The 14,960-nt window shown below is 37.0% G+C and overlaps 1 protein-coding gene and 1 long non-coding RNA gene across 4 annotated transcripts in view; one reads left to right on the plus strand and one right to left on the minus strand.

Moving 5' to 3' along the window:
- LOC149704990 (glutamate receptor ionotropic, kainate 3-like) overlaps window positions 1–14,960 on the minus strand; it is a 99,526-nt gene that overhangs the window by 11,933 nt on the left and 72,633 nt on the right. For all 3 annotated transcript variants that reach the window (XM_089865133.1, XM_089865132.1, XM_089865134.1), the window contains exons 4-9: window positions 14,265–14,431; window positions 11,387–11,440; window positions 10,543–10,710; window positions 8,733–8,885; window positions 6,382–6,486; window positions 5,570–5,683 (exon numbers count right to left, since the gene is read on the minus strand). In XM_089865133.1, coding sequence (XP_089721259.1) covers window positions 5,570–5,683; window positions 6,382–6,486; window positions 8,733–8,885; window positions 10,543–10,710; window positions 11,387–11,440; window positions 14,265–14,431 — 761 coding nt within the window. The remainder of the gene's footprint in view (window positions 1–5,569; window positions 5,684–6,381; window positions 6,487–8,732; window positions 8,886–10,542; window positions 10,711–11,386; window positions 11,441–14,264; window positions 14,432–14,960) is intronic.
- Window positions 7,981–9,452, plus strand: LOC149704991 (uncharacterized). Its single transcript, XR_016381489.1, has 2 exons — window positions 7,981–8,417; window positions 8,503–9,452. It is a non-coding gene; the product is annotated as an uncharacterized LOC149704991 (long non-coding RNA).

The following is a 14,960-nucleotide window of genomic DNA, read 5'->3' on the forward strand; positions in this document are numbered from 1 at the left end:
TCACATCGGCGTTCATTTGCGGTTAGTGCCCTTTCAGGACAGATTTCTTCCAACTCCCAGAATTTGGCAAGCTGCTCATCTATTGTAGTTGTATGTACTTTGATCCCTTGGGTCGGTTCAAGTAGTTTCTTTGATTCAATCGGGCCGCAGATCACCCAACCGAAGACTGTGTTGAAGGCGCCAGCTGTACCGGACTGGCCTGAGCACACGCCATCGCGCAATAGATGCATGTATACATCCGCTCCTAATAAGACGTCAATCGGCCCAGGTCGGTGGAAGGTTGAATCGGCCAATCGTAGATTCTTGATATGTGCCCATGATTCAACGTTGATAGGATGAGTAGGCAAGTCAGCTGTTATCTTCCTTAGAATTAAGGCGTTGACATTAAAAAGCAAGCTTCCTGTTCTTGGCTTCATGATTAATTCAACGCTTCCTCGAGAGGTACCGATTCCAGTAGCTCCAATTCCTCCGACCGCAACAATGAGACGTCTTCGCTTCAACTGCAGTTTTCTGTAGCACTGTTCATCAATAAAACTGGCCTGTGAACCAGAATCCAACAGTGCGCGGACCGTTGCCCATTCTCCATTTGACAGTTGAACTTCGATAATGGCTGTGGCCAATACCACTTGAGGTAATGCACATGGCTCTCTGGATACCAAGGACGTGACGATACCATTAGAATTTGTGGCTGATTCTCCTGATGGTCTCGTATCTTGATGCAACAGCGTGTTATGATTGCCTGGACATTTTCGACAGCTTCCAGATTTACATTTAGCCAGTTGGTGATCAGATCGTAGACAGTTATAGCACAAGGAATGCTGCTTGACTATCTTCCATCTATCATCTGTGCTTGCTTTTAGGAGAGTCGGGCATTTGTAGACAGCGTGTGACTCCTTGCAAATGCTGCATCCTTCCTTTACTGAACCATGATGGGCAAGCGTGTTCTTCTTTGTGTACGGAACGATTTTAGTCTTCTGAGGATTGTTGGAGGCTTGGGATGACATCAATGCACGAGCACGTTGTTCCAAGAACAGTGTTAGCTCTTGAAATGTTGGTCTGCTGGTGCCGGTTAGTGATAATTCCCAATGCTTCCTGGATTCTTGATCGATCTTTTCCTTGACTATATACAGAAGAACCGCATCCCAATACTCAACTGGCTCCTTCAAGACCTTCAATGAACGAATGCATTCGGTTGTCGTATCAATAAGGCAGCGAAGTGCTGACGATGACTCTTCCTTGATGGCCGGTTGACTGAACAATCTTTTGAGGTGGGCGTCGATTATCTCTCTCGTGTTGTTGTACCGATTCAGGAGAATGTTCCATGCTTCAGTGTAGTTTTCATCAGTGACCAGGATTGATTTAACAAGTACTGCAGCTTCTCCTCGTAGAGACATCTTTAGGTATTGAAGTTTCTGCGCACCAGACAATGATGAGTTGTGGACGGTGGCAGTAAACAAGTCATGGAACGAGAACCATTCAACGTGGCTTCCACTAAACGTCGGTAATTCCATCTTAGGCAGTCTTATGTCCGCAGTTGGTTCGGCTCTACCTGGTTGTTGTGTTATTGCAGTTTTTTGACTCAGAAGATGGTTGAAGTAGATACTGATTTCTTCTGCTCGTCCAATGAGTAGATTGTATTCTGCTTCATGTTGATTGAAGGCTTCTGCTGGGCTTTCAATTATGATTCCTTCTTGTATGATTTCCAAGTCGTTAAGAACTCTATCCGCTCTTTCTTGGTATGTCTTTACGGCGGTGACTGAGAACGACTCCGGTGTATTGTCATTGATGATGGTTTCCAGTCTTGTGAGTTGACCTTTAATAGCACGACGCTTACTGAGTAAGGCTTCCATGATGAAACACACTTGATCAGCTAAGTTCCTCAAGTACTTAACTCTTCCACGCGAAATAACCGTATCCTCTCAATTCAGTCGTAAATTGAAGAGATGTAACGAGGATCCGGCTCGACGGACCAAAATGAAATCGCGAACTAAGTAAAGTATGTGACGGAATGTAAATGAACACGTCGAGTATAAAATCAACTAATTAAACTTTATTTGCTGCAAAATGTTACTGCATTGTTACCCGTGATAGAACTGACTTAATGCATAGATAGTATGCCGTTATATACAAAAGTTAAAAAACATTAAGTGAGATAATTAATAGACCAAAAAACTAGTTTGAGTATAAACAGGTTGTATAAGAATCATAATACTTATATAACCAGAAAAAAATTATAAATTCCTAAATCCCAAATGAAGTCAAAAATATATATAAATAGAAAATACTATTTTTTAAAGAAAAGTTTTAAATGAAAATTAGACTAGGCCTAGACTCTACTACTATGATTTTATACAAAACATTTTTTCCCTAAAGTATAGTATAATAAACTTAGCAGAATCTTTGAAGAAGTTCTATGAATTTAAGGAATGCGGGGGAATATTTTAAAGCAGAACGCGTGCATTTTCCTCCGGAGAATATTATTTTTAAAGGCGACTTAAATATAGAAGAGAGCTCGTGGAAACTTCACCGCTAAGGGGCTTTAAAGATGTTGGAGAAAGAAGAAGACGGAGGCTGTCTTACGGAAAATCGCTTTCATATTTGCAATTCAAATTAAATACCAGCCTGAAAGAGAGATCTGCGTGGCATCTTTAGGAAAAAGAGAATTCTACAGTAATGCAGTTGTACCGAGCCCGGAATATGAAGAACTTCCTTATTATATACCAACCAGAGTGTCACGTGGTTTATAATAAATAAATTGATTGGAAGAAAAGAAAAGGCACGTATATAAATTTTTTCATAAGCTATAATAGCATTTGAATATGATTAATTAAGTCCCAAAGCTTCGATGAAAAATACTACTTCCTTGCTTCGCTTTGATGAAAAATAGTACTTAGGTCAGGGGTCAATTAATGTTTGGGGACTCACATCTCCAGAACTAAATGTTGTAGACCCCATGATCAGGTGACACTTTAAACTCAGCTTGATCCCTGTAACACACCCTTTAATTTTTATGCCAGATTTATCAGAAACACGAGCTGTATAATGGAATTTTCCCATATATTACTTAACAAAATAAAAAATTAAATGATGTTGATTTATATATAATCTAATTTTCTATTACACATTACATCAATATTACTTTGGGTAAAGTCTTTGGACATCGTTAGCTTTATCCTCTCTCTCTCCTTGACTAAAACCTTCAATTTACCATCAAAGAATAATTTTAAAAGCAGAGCGTTTTTATAATTTAACCCTTTCTTCTTCATCTTTTCCTTTTTGGATGAGGAAAGCGGATGAAGAAGTAGAAGAAGAGAAAATGGAGAGAGAAAGAAAAGAAGCGCAAGAGCAAAAGAAGAAAGATAAAAGGGTGATTAAAGTGTACGGCGGCGAAATTGCCTATTAAGTTAGCTTAATGATTATTGACGGCTTCTCTATTTTTTTTCCAGCTCTCTCTCTCTTCCAAATTCTTTCGCTGCTTCATTCTCTAATGGAGTAAAGAATAGCCACATCACACAGCCGACCCATATATTTGATGGTTTTTAGAGGTTTTCCCACCCGGTTTTTTCTTTTTTATTGAAGACCTTTCTCTCTTGGATGTATTATCCATTCCTCTAAAGAAAACTTAGGCCAGGGACCTATTACGTTTGTTTAGGCACAGTTTCTTTTGGTAAAATAACCCTTTAAAAGATACGCGATATTGTATGTAAAGATACTAGCGCTGTTTCAGTTACTCTTTCAGACCGCTACTACATTCGAAGTACGCAGAGATATATAACAAGAAACATTGAAACATTTATATTCTCGGCCGCCATTTTACAAGATGGCCGCGGATGGGGAAAATTCCTACCAAATACTTAACGGCTAAGTTTGAGCTTCCTAGGTAAAGCAGTTTGGTATGAGAGTTTATATAGTACTCAAATAACACGAGATACCCTTTTTGATTTTTCAATTTCTAGTAGTTTGTTAAACTTGAACTTTGACCTTTTCATTAAGTGTTGTTACTGACGATGCGGGTAAAATTCGTTAAGGCCCTACAGTTTCCATTTTAAAATTTCGCTTGATTTCAAACATATCTAGTGTTTTCTAGAGTACCCTAATATCACCGGAGAAGGATTTAAAAGTATCATGCCATTAAAGAAACAAGGTGGGTCTATGAATTCTTAATTCGAATGGGCGTAATCTTGGGCTTAATGAATACTGTCTTGATAAACTAATTAAATTTTCAACTATTAATTTTCTTTCAGGATAAAACGTAAATAGATAGAGTTCTTTAAAAATTTAGAACCGTAGATAATTGCTTTGTTTCTTTTCCATGTATAGACTAGCAAGTTAAGGCAAGGCAAGGGTTGCCATCCTGAAAAAGGGAGAAAATTACCTGTACATAAAAAATACTAAAGAACGTATAATAAGATTGAAGGAAGCTTTTGGTAATAGGAAACTGAATAATTAAAGATCAAATAAAAGTAAATTACTTTCGAATTTCAACGGGGCAACGACTGCGAAAGAAGATTAATTTAGAAAGGAATTTAAACTATTCTTAATTGCTCCCGAAGTTACTCCGAGAAAAATTGCCAACTTCTCCATGCTTAAATAAAAACATTCAAGACCTAGCTCAGACAAAAAAAATTCAGAAAATATCTGCAATCACGTGACAATATCCTTTTTTGTTAACGCACGTGAAACTTGATAAATTTATACAACTCACGTGACATTACGCGCGCGAAATTTCAAAATGGAAAACTAATGAATTTTAGCCTTATCTTTTTTTAATGGAAGTCAATAACAACACTTAATAAAAGGTCAAAGTTTAAAATTAACAAGCGATGAGAAATTGAAAAATCAAAAAGAGTATCGCGTGGTATGCAAGAAAATAAATGAATTATTTAAAACAGCCGACTGCAGAAAATAAAAACCTAAACTAAAAGCTGTAGTTTTGGGAAACAGAGCACCATACTAGTGAACCCTTAAAATCCAGGGGGAGAAAACATTGAAAGTCGTATGAAAGAAGCCCAGTAATTGAAGTTAAAAAAAAAATAACTACGTACTAATTTAGGTTCCTAACCTGGACCCATTTATTTGTAAGTTTATAGTTACTCTGCAGGTCATTTAACAGGCATCGTGTCATTTCTAAAAGTAACTGAATAGGTCCCAAGAGTTGTTTATTTCTATTCATTATAACTTCATTTTATGGGTTTCTGTAAGAGGATAAAATTGTGACGCACGAGTATCTTGACGGCGTGGCGTGCAACTAGGATCTCTAGCTAATAAATATTCATGAGTATTCTTTCTTTGAAACTGGAGAAGCTCTTACTCAATCTCCCCATCCCCTTAAAGCGTGTAGAGAAGGAATCAAGCTAGTTGCAACTTGAGCTAATAACTTCAAAGCGACTCTCTATACACGTTTTAGATCTGACCTCCGCTGAGAATATTTTATAAGATCAAGATCTAGCGGCGAGCGACATTCGATTAAAACTCCGTTGGATTATAGTTAACGTTCCGAACGACAACGGCCTTACCACAAACTATAGTGACTAAAGTATTAAACACACCAAAAAAAAATTAGACTTACAATTAACGTCGTAACTCGCAGTGTCTTGTTTCTCAAAGAAAGCAAGGCATCGTTGTAAATACCAGTCTTTGGAACTAGGTACGTTAAACCAGTACGAATATTCCAGGATCCAATCTAGGCGTGCCGGAAGAAATAAAACGGGAGAATGGTTAGAATTCATTCGGCATCTTTGCCCGGCAGCGGTATTGTTCAAATAAAAGAATCAACTCAGCAAAAAAAAAAAACGAAAGAAAGGAGACCAAACACAAGCGGAAACAGAGAACACATCGAGAAATCTTCATCTCTAATTAGTTCTTAAATGAATGAAGATTTGTTTTCCGGATAATGAAAAAAAGAGTTGAAGCGTTTCAAAACAACTCTCTTTTACTGGGGAAGAAAACGTATTCGCAGCGTGAGCCAATCAGAGAGTTTCGGTAAAGGTATTGGATAGTTTTCGAAATTAAACGAAAACTGCAAGCGAAAAAGTTTTTCCGCGACCAAATTAACGCCTGCTTTGCAATATTCAAATATTTGTACTTAACAAGTACAAATACTTGATAAACCTGAACTTGACGAATTTATTTCGCGGACACCTTATTAAATTAAAGTCAAGATAAATCGAAACGCGTTCTATACGAGAACTGAAAAACCGAGTATCAAACTCTTTTTCTTTGAATCTTGGCTTTCAACTTAAAAATCAGGGCAAAACTTGATTGGAACTGTTGAAGGCAAGCCCTTAGACACACTACATGTCTTGAGGCTTCCCCCCCCGCATCTAACTTTAGAACTTTAAGACAAAGTTGAAGTTAAGGAGTGACAGAGTAACTTCTTACTTTGGTTAATCCTTTTTTCTTCAATTCAAGAACGTCCAATACAAAGTCGACTCGACGTCCATGTTCATCTAGCTTTACAATTCCCGTCTTTCCAACGATATTGATCTTAAGTAGAGGGAAGAGAGAAGATAAAGAACTTACGAGTCTGAGTAAAGGAAGTTTTTTATCCATCCTTTGATTGTAAGCCTTGGAATAGCTACGCTGGCTCTTCGTAAGAACCTTCTGCTATGCACCAAAGAATACAGCGAAAAATATCCTGGTGCAATTAGAAGCAATACCTATGGAACACACGTTTTAAATACATCTCCTTCATGAATCACACGATACTGCATTCTTATTTATCAACTCTAAATGAACATGAAAACATTTCGCCCTGAAACGACTATAAGGAAAAATGGCAACAAAAAAGCTGGTCACTCGTGTTCTAGAATGGAGATATTCTATGACTAGAGAGTTACATACACACTAAGTGAAGATTCAGACGTTTTTGACAGGGCAAAAGAGATTGGGTGGATTGCAGGCTCTTCTGACGAAAAAAAAAAGCCTTAGCCTTAAAGTATCGAGTGGTAGGGGGGCGTAGAATAAAGAATAAGAGATTTTCAGAAAAAGAGGAGAGGAAAAATAAAAGTTTGCCATTTCAAAACTTTTACTTCTTTCATAGTGATTACCCTCGGTGGAGTACATATTTTGGTAGGGCGTACTTTTATATCAGTAAGGAATCTCAGTTATGTGGATTTTTTCAAATTAAAAAGATCTTCTAAAGAAAGATCTCTGGATTGAAGAAGTAACCCGATCCTTAAAGGGAGCATGAAGGATTTTGACAATCTTATTTTATTGACTGAATGAACTCACTCTAACCGATTTTCAAAGTTCACGATATTAGGTCTAAAAGATCCGACCATTTTTAAGAATTTTCCCTCAAAATTCGATAGGTATTGCAATTGGCTGCAGTTTCAGCTAATAAAAATAAGGTTTTCTACGCAATTTTCACTGAATGTTTCCTTGGCAATAAAAGTTTTAACTCAATTTCAGCAGGCCTAAACCGAGGCTTAACACTTTACACCTGCCAGCGCGTTAGGTTAAGGCCAGATAAAATAAAAAATAAAAATAATAATAAAAGCAAAGCGCATCGAAACACGTCGATAGCGACGTGTTGGAAAAACTTTCAACTATAAAGCTTTCTTTTTCGTTTTTCTGTTTTCCAATTGGCCAATCCTTAAACCCAAAAGCGAGGCTTACCCTAAACCCTAGCCTAAACCAATTTTTGCAGGGGTTTTCCAACAACAAAAAAAATAGGCCTAAGGTTCAGTGGAAGTCTATCCTTAACGCTATACGCAACCTCTTATCAGCTTTGCTCCGGTTTTAATCCCATATTGGAAGGGAAGGGGGTCTACTCACGAATCGCAACTATAGCACCCCTCTCTCTCTATATCCCGATTACGATAAGTGGCTTGCTTTCAAGGGGTTTTTCCCCTTGTCGAGGAAAAACAGACCATTTTAATCTGGTATACTAATGGGGTTTTTTGAGGAAACGCCCCAGACTAAACCCTCCACGCGATACGGGAACCATAACAAAGGTTTGGAGTAAGCCCACGATGATGTACCAATTGAAATGGTCTATTTCCCTACCCTAAAACACTGGGTAACGCCGCGAGAGTTTCAATGCTAGCGAAGAAGTCAAAAATAAAGAATTTAATCACGAAGATGGTTATGTTTTCAATCCCATTCAACGGAATGCGCGCGGGGTTTTGTTGCAACGTAAGAAGGATGGGGTACCACGGATATTATTGAGGCATTTTCCGCACCCTATAATAACAAACGGTGACAGACGGACGGTTATGGTTAGTACTGGTAGGCTCTGCATGGTGGAGATTAATTTTCGCCACCAATGACATACGGTGGAAAGGCACGCTCCATCTTTCAAAAACATGTAAACGTCATTTCTTAAGTACCGTGCCTTGCGGGGAGATAGGGGGCATCGCCATGTGGTAAAGCAATGGGTTTCATTCACATTACGACGATAAAAGTTTGTTACCGTAAGTATCATAGGTTTCTTTACTTCAAAAACTGTAATTCTAACAACAAATAACGTTTGTTTCTATTTAAAACAACAAAACCTAGTTACTTTTGAAAGATGTGTCGTCGTCTTAGACATTGAGACATTTGACCTAAAGTATCTCGGGACAAAGAAAAATATTTGGGAAGTCTAAAAGCTATAGTCGAAGAACGACAGGTGAAAACTGAAAACAAAACTATCAAATACATTCCAGGAACTGTCGCGTACTCATGTCAATATCGTTTGAAAGTGAAATTAGAAACTAGTCAAGGAAGTTTAAAGCTCGTTCTCTTACCATTTTCATATAGTTGACGACGGATTTTCCTTGCGTCCAAGGTCTAATTCGATCGCAAGATATATTTTCTTCGTGAATGGTTTGGCTGTTGTCCAGATCGTGTAAGGCTCTAGCCAGCAAGTTGAGCGTGTCGTGGAGAACAGCCGTAGCCGTCTGCGAAAGACCCGAGAAAACACAAATAAGAAGACATTAAACACGACTCCCTTTACCTAAACGACAAAACCCTAGCTCGTTGTTTCCCCAGACAACGGTTATGGCCAACGAATGGCCATCGATTTTTATCCCCAAAGTGCCAGCCAAAATATACAATGTTAGACGTTTTCACTCAAAACATTTCGATTTGAATCGGTTAAAAATATCGAAAAGACTTGTTAACGTCAAAATGTGACAGTAAACAAACAAATGGGACGCGATTTGGTTCGGAAAACTTCAAAATATATTTCATACTTCAACCGGAATATAAAAAAACGAAAAACATCCGGACGTGTCTCTTACTCAAAACGGATCAGAGTTATAGGATAGCGTGCTAAGACCGTGATAGAATCCTTTCCCTGACTCGACTTGTTTTCAGTCATCCTTTTATCTCGAATCGTTCCATCATTCAAAATGAAACACGACGCGACTGACTGAATTATATCTTAAAATATATAAGATTCCTTTCTTAGAAGTACTTGGAAATAAATTGGTCGATTGAATAAACGTTGCAGTTAATGTCTTAAAGATGCTTGATTGGGTGTTAAGTGAGAAATCTAGGTTCAAATTACGAACCGAAATAAGATTATCATTTGAGAACATTGAAAGATTCGGTTTCCCTTGGTTCAAAGTTGAAACCGCCTAATATCCGTCGTACCATAACTTCATAAGCTATGTTCCATAATATAGGTAGTGTCATACTTATGGAACATATCACTTATAAACTTATGGTTGTACTAAGACTACAAACCATTACAAAAATATGGAAAGTAACGCGTCATTCTTGACCTTCTATCGACCATCAATTCAAAGAAAAACGCTTATTTGAATGATGGTAATTAACCCCAAAGTCTACTCCTGAATTTCTTAGAAAATGGAGATAGTCTAAATTTCTCCAAGATATAAAATAGGAGAAGCCCTATAATAAACAAGAAAATATTCCAGGAAAAGGCGCGGAGTACTGTCCTTCTAGTACACTCATCGTGAAATGGACAATGTCTAAAAGCGTATAACATAAAAGGGCGGCGACTTCCAGTCTACACTTCTATATCATAAATTGAATTCGCCCAGGCTAAGCCTTTTTCTATGCCCAAAACAAATAAGTTAGGGTTAGGGCGGAGGAAACTGAATTTTGATAATTTCGTTGTATAGTTCTATAGTAGACCAAAACAACACTATTTGCTCCATTGACGTTGGCGACAACGAAAATTAACGGTGGTTTGTTTCTCCAGAGTCTAGAGCTTTGTTGGTAAAACTAGATAGATCTCTAAAAGTCGGCGGAAGGAAATATAATATTAAACCCAATAGGTATAGAAGTAGATAACAGTAACTTCAAAAGAAGTCTGGATTTTCTTGCTATTAAGGTTCGTTAACTTTCGTTGTTTTTTCTACTATATATTTTTCGTACCTTTATACCTTGGGGAGTTTTATGTCTACAGTTTCTAAAGATGTCTTCGCAAAACTAGTTTTTAGTGAGAAATATATCAAAGCTTCAATAGCGCATTTGCGAAGACATCTTAAATTAAATCTAACATTACTAGACGTATTAATATTAACAATCTTATTTCAAAGATAGGGGGGATATATTCTAAAAATAACAAATAATATCAAAAGTTACCCTAAAACTCGGCAATTTTCTAAGGCGGGTTGTACCGTATCGAATTCTCTCGGTCGTTCTCTGATTGGCTGAGAAATCCAAGTCGTATTCGGTCCCCTGGAGGAAATGGAAACCGGAAATATTGGATAAGCCGTGCCGGAAGTCTTCCATGGGGGCCGTATGGAAATCCTACATCCAGAAAGAAAAGAAAAAAAAAATGAGCGGAACTCTCATCAATTAAGAGAGAGAGAGAAAGGGTAAACCTCGACCGCTAGAGGATGAAGCTGAAAAAAAAAGAAAATGGAGAAATGACTATAGGAGGAGAGATTCAAGAGAGAAAAAAAGAAATCAACGAGACGGAAGAAAGAAGAATCTTTTTAATTTTATCATCGGAAGAAAGGGGAGGAGGATGAGAAAGAGAGGTGAAAGTGAAGGATGCTGGGATGGAGAGAGGGGGATGACGTCGGAGGATGGGGATGGGGATGAGAGAAACTCCTGGCTTTCTTTTCTCTCAGTAGCCTACAGCCTTTTGCGGATAAATAGGATACCTCCGGCGTATAAACAGATCGTAAAAACCGGGCTGAGGGCACGGGAATAACCAAGTTGGATAACACTGATAATAATAATAGTTCCACCAAGGCCTAAAACAATTGCCTTTTAACATTGGAAAATTACAAATAAATTTAAAGACTAATCTAGCCCATTTTCTTAACAAGCTCTTCTCGGGAAAGTTTTAAACCAGAGAAAGAAGTCAGGCCCTACTAACGGTACAAATATGATACTTTCTAAATAAAGTATTTTTGGTGAAACTAAAATCTTTTAGTAGAATAGTAAAGATATCGTTTAGAATTCAAATTTCACTCACGAGCGAGGTTACGATGTAGTTGTGGTATTCCGTCAACATTCCCAAATCTTGAGCCTGCCACGAGGGGAAAGAAAGGAAGAAAAAAAAGATATAGTGTATAGTTAAACAAACAAACCTTTAAACATAAAAAAAATACATTTTCCCAACCAAGAATAACAGCTCTTTCTTTTTACCAATTTTTTTTACCTTATTTTATAGTCTTTAAGCGACCAAAATTCCTATTGAAAAAAATGGAAATTGCAGTAGTTTTTCAAGCCGCTTAAAGTATACAAAGAGAAACTTGAATTATGTTAGTTCCGCCTGTTGGAGAACTTTGCTATATTTATAGAAATCTTATTTTCATTTTTTATTTTTTTTAAAAAATATGTTAAGGGAAAAAAAGAAATATGTTTAAATATTTGATTTTCTAGATTTTGCTAGGGGTTTATGGGTAATATGTACAGACTTTGAGTTTCTTTCGTGGAACATTTTCCCCCAAATAATTCAAGATATTAACATAATAAATGTTAGTAATATTAATAACCGCAGATCAAATCTAATCTAATCTAATCTTTAAAAATCCAATTTATTTTAACACTCTCTCAGTAAGTAGTGATTTAAGAGTTAAATTCCCTAAGTGCAAGGCTTAACGCTAGGCCTAACACTCTTTCCGCAAACTCTGACTCAAATACACACCTTAAGCCTTGGCCAAATGTTTTAGGGTTAGTAAAAAAAGGAGTAGTAGAGATTCGTGTATAAGAGAAGGGATGGAATAAAAATAAAAGTTACGCGTATTACCTGACTCTAAAAGGAATGAAATACAAGCTTATTATTGCCTTAAGGTTTACTGTCAACTTAAACGTATTAGGATATACCACCGCGAGAGGAATAAAACGAGCTTAAGAGACTGTAATCCATTAAAAGAAGCTATTTATCCTTTTCCATCGCATCAAAATCATACGCTTGAGAAAACGCGGGAATTTTGGTGCTGGCCCAAGTGCGCTGGCTTTTTAGTTTGCCTATATCTTTTTCGCTTTAGCCTTAACCTTGTTTTTACCCTGGCGCCTTAAAGTGCAGGTGCTGTTGTACCTTAAACCTGACAATGAAAATTAGCCAATTTAATAATAAAACTATGAAATTATCAGAGATTTTCACGGATAGTTGTGCAAAATATAACAAATTATATAGTAAGCTGTTCTTTTAAGGTATAGTGTACTTTTCCTTTAAATAACGGCCCAATTTTAACCGTGGATATAAGATAATCCGTGGATATTATACGTTTCACCCTCTCTTTACGTAATACACCTTTAGCCCGCTGTTCTCTCACAAAACAGAAGCAACTCTCGAATATTATAATATGAAAACAAATAACAATCCTAAATAAAAAAAAATAAACGGTATACGCTGCCTGGAGTGAAAAATGTGGTATATTTTATTAGATTATCTCTGCTAGAAAAAAGAAATATAACATTTTCTCGTTTGTTTCTAGCTCTTCTATTCCAATCTCTATCATTTTCCCGCATGTTAAAGTAATGAGGGTGGATAGCGAACGCAAAAACGGTTTGCAAAACAAAGGAAAACGACACAGATATCGCGCACTTTTCGGGAAAAAAAACCAGGCATGGTTTTCGTAAATGATGTGCTAGGAACTCGTAGGAACCCGGGTTTTAAATCGTTTTCAGATTAGAAAATTTTGCTGTATTCGTATTATTACGCCTGGTGTATTTACCTTAAATTACATTTCAACTAAAGAAATTACGTGTTTGCATTCCTTTAAGCGTAGAGATAATGATAAACTTAACGTCAGACAACAACAAGAAACATAAAAACCTAGAGATTTTTTAAAAAACAATTGCTGACATTTTAATAGTCAGGAATCCGCGTTGATTCGTTGAGCCCTTGACGCTAATTTATTTTTAAAACATTTCTTTATCCACTTAAAAAAGTATAAAAATAGTTGAAGGAAACGAATCTGACGTTAAGGAAAAAGAGATAAAGTTGGGCAAAAAAAGAATTCCACGTTCGAACAAACACGAAAAAGTTCAATCTTTTTCATATTTTTCTCTCTCTCTTAGAAATTCTTCCCTAGTTTTAGTTCCTGAGGGTACGATTTTATTTCTAGATGTATCTTAGCTCTTTAGATCTTTCATTCCATTTTTCGTTTCGTATTTTCAACGCGTTTCACCTAGTAGTTTTTTAAACATTTAACGTTACAGCTCTGGTTGGTAAAAGCCCGCACCACGTTTTAAAAGAAGCTTTCTTTCGAACTTCCAAGTTTTTTTTAACTCTCTCTTATTTTTTCATATATAAGTTTGCCAAAGGGAATTTTGAGCCAAAAGAAAGAAAAAATAGGCTTAACCAAAAATATAGATTAAGTATAAGGTCATGAAAGTTTAAAAGGTAGAAATGCACTATATATGCCTACGAATTAATTTTTTTTTGCAAGCAATTCGGTTTCCTTTTAAAGTAACTAGAGCCTAAATCTGTTAAAAGCTTAAAACATTGCGAGATAAAGTGAAGCTAAACCTTCCACTTACGAAACAAGTTTCCTTCTCCCATTAAGGAAGATTTGAGCAATTAAGTAATATACTGGAGCCATTACGAAACCGTTAAGCCTATTTGTATAGAGGACGAGGGAAAACCTCTTAGTAGTCCAATAAAATTAGGCCAAAAGTGAAGGTGAGATAAATGTTTGAATTCTCTTAAATATTGTAGATAAAGACATAGTTTCAAATTCATTACGTATAGGCTCTTTCGAATAAAACAATTAAATTCTTTCATCAACCATTCAAAACGCAACTTATTTCAACGATTTTCTCAACGGTATAAGCCTTGGTCAGATTTTTCTTAAGTCCAGATTAAGATTTAGGGAAACGTATAGAGCGGGATATGTACTTACAGCGTGAAAGACTGTGATGACTTTTTCGATGGCAATGTCCAGGATAATATGCGTTTCCCCTTGTTGTCCCAGTTCCTTCAGAATCTTCCGCAAATTATCGTCTTGGGAAATCCTCCGGAGCCGAACTTTGTAGCCACTGTTGTACAAGTCTTCCACTTTGAGGATTCCTTTAGCAAAATAAAGAGAAAGAAGTCTATTACTAAGAGCAAACGCGTAAAGCCTACTGATTCGCGGGCGTTTCATGTTTCAAATTCTCAACGTTTCTACATCGAATAATGGACTTTGAATAAAGAGAAAGTGATGGTAGTAAACGTAAAGAGCAAAGAGAAACAAGTAAGGAAGGGTACGGTATTTAGACAAGGAGGTGACAGCTTCCATCCAGATTTAGAGACCATAAATTAGATGTTAGACAGGGCCTCATTATCTCGGCGTGGCGTGGCTTTCGAAAACCCGGCCTTTCAATTCTACTACTTAACACTTAGCGAGGAATTCCCAGTTTGAACGTCAAAATTCTATAAGAGGTTGCTTGTTTTCTCACGGCTCATCGAAGACTGTAGATGTCAATTAGGGAAGCATCTAAGCCTGATTATTACAACTGGGATTGGAACATCTCTATACTTAGCTTAATTTACGAGGTAATCTTAGACCAACCGTAAGAAGGACCCCGTACCTATACTCTCTCTAGCCGCGTACCGC

Source organism: Phalangium opilio, unplaced genomic scaffold, assembly GCF_054372755.1.
Source record: "Phalangium opilio isolate 3A_F unplaced genomic scaffold, DU_Popi_V2 ptg000014l_1, whole genome shotgun sequence".
NCBI classification, from domain to species: Eukaryota; Metazoa; Arthropoda; class Arachnida; order Opiliones; family Phalangiidae; genus Phalangium; species Phalangium opilio.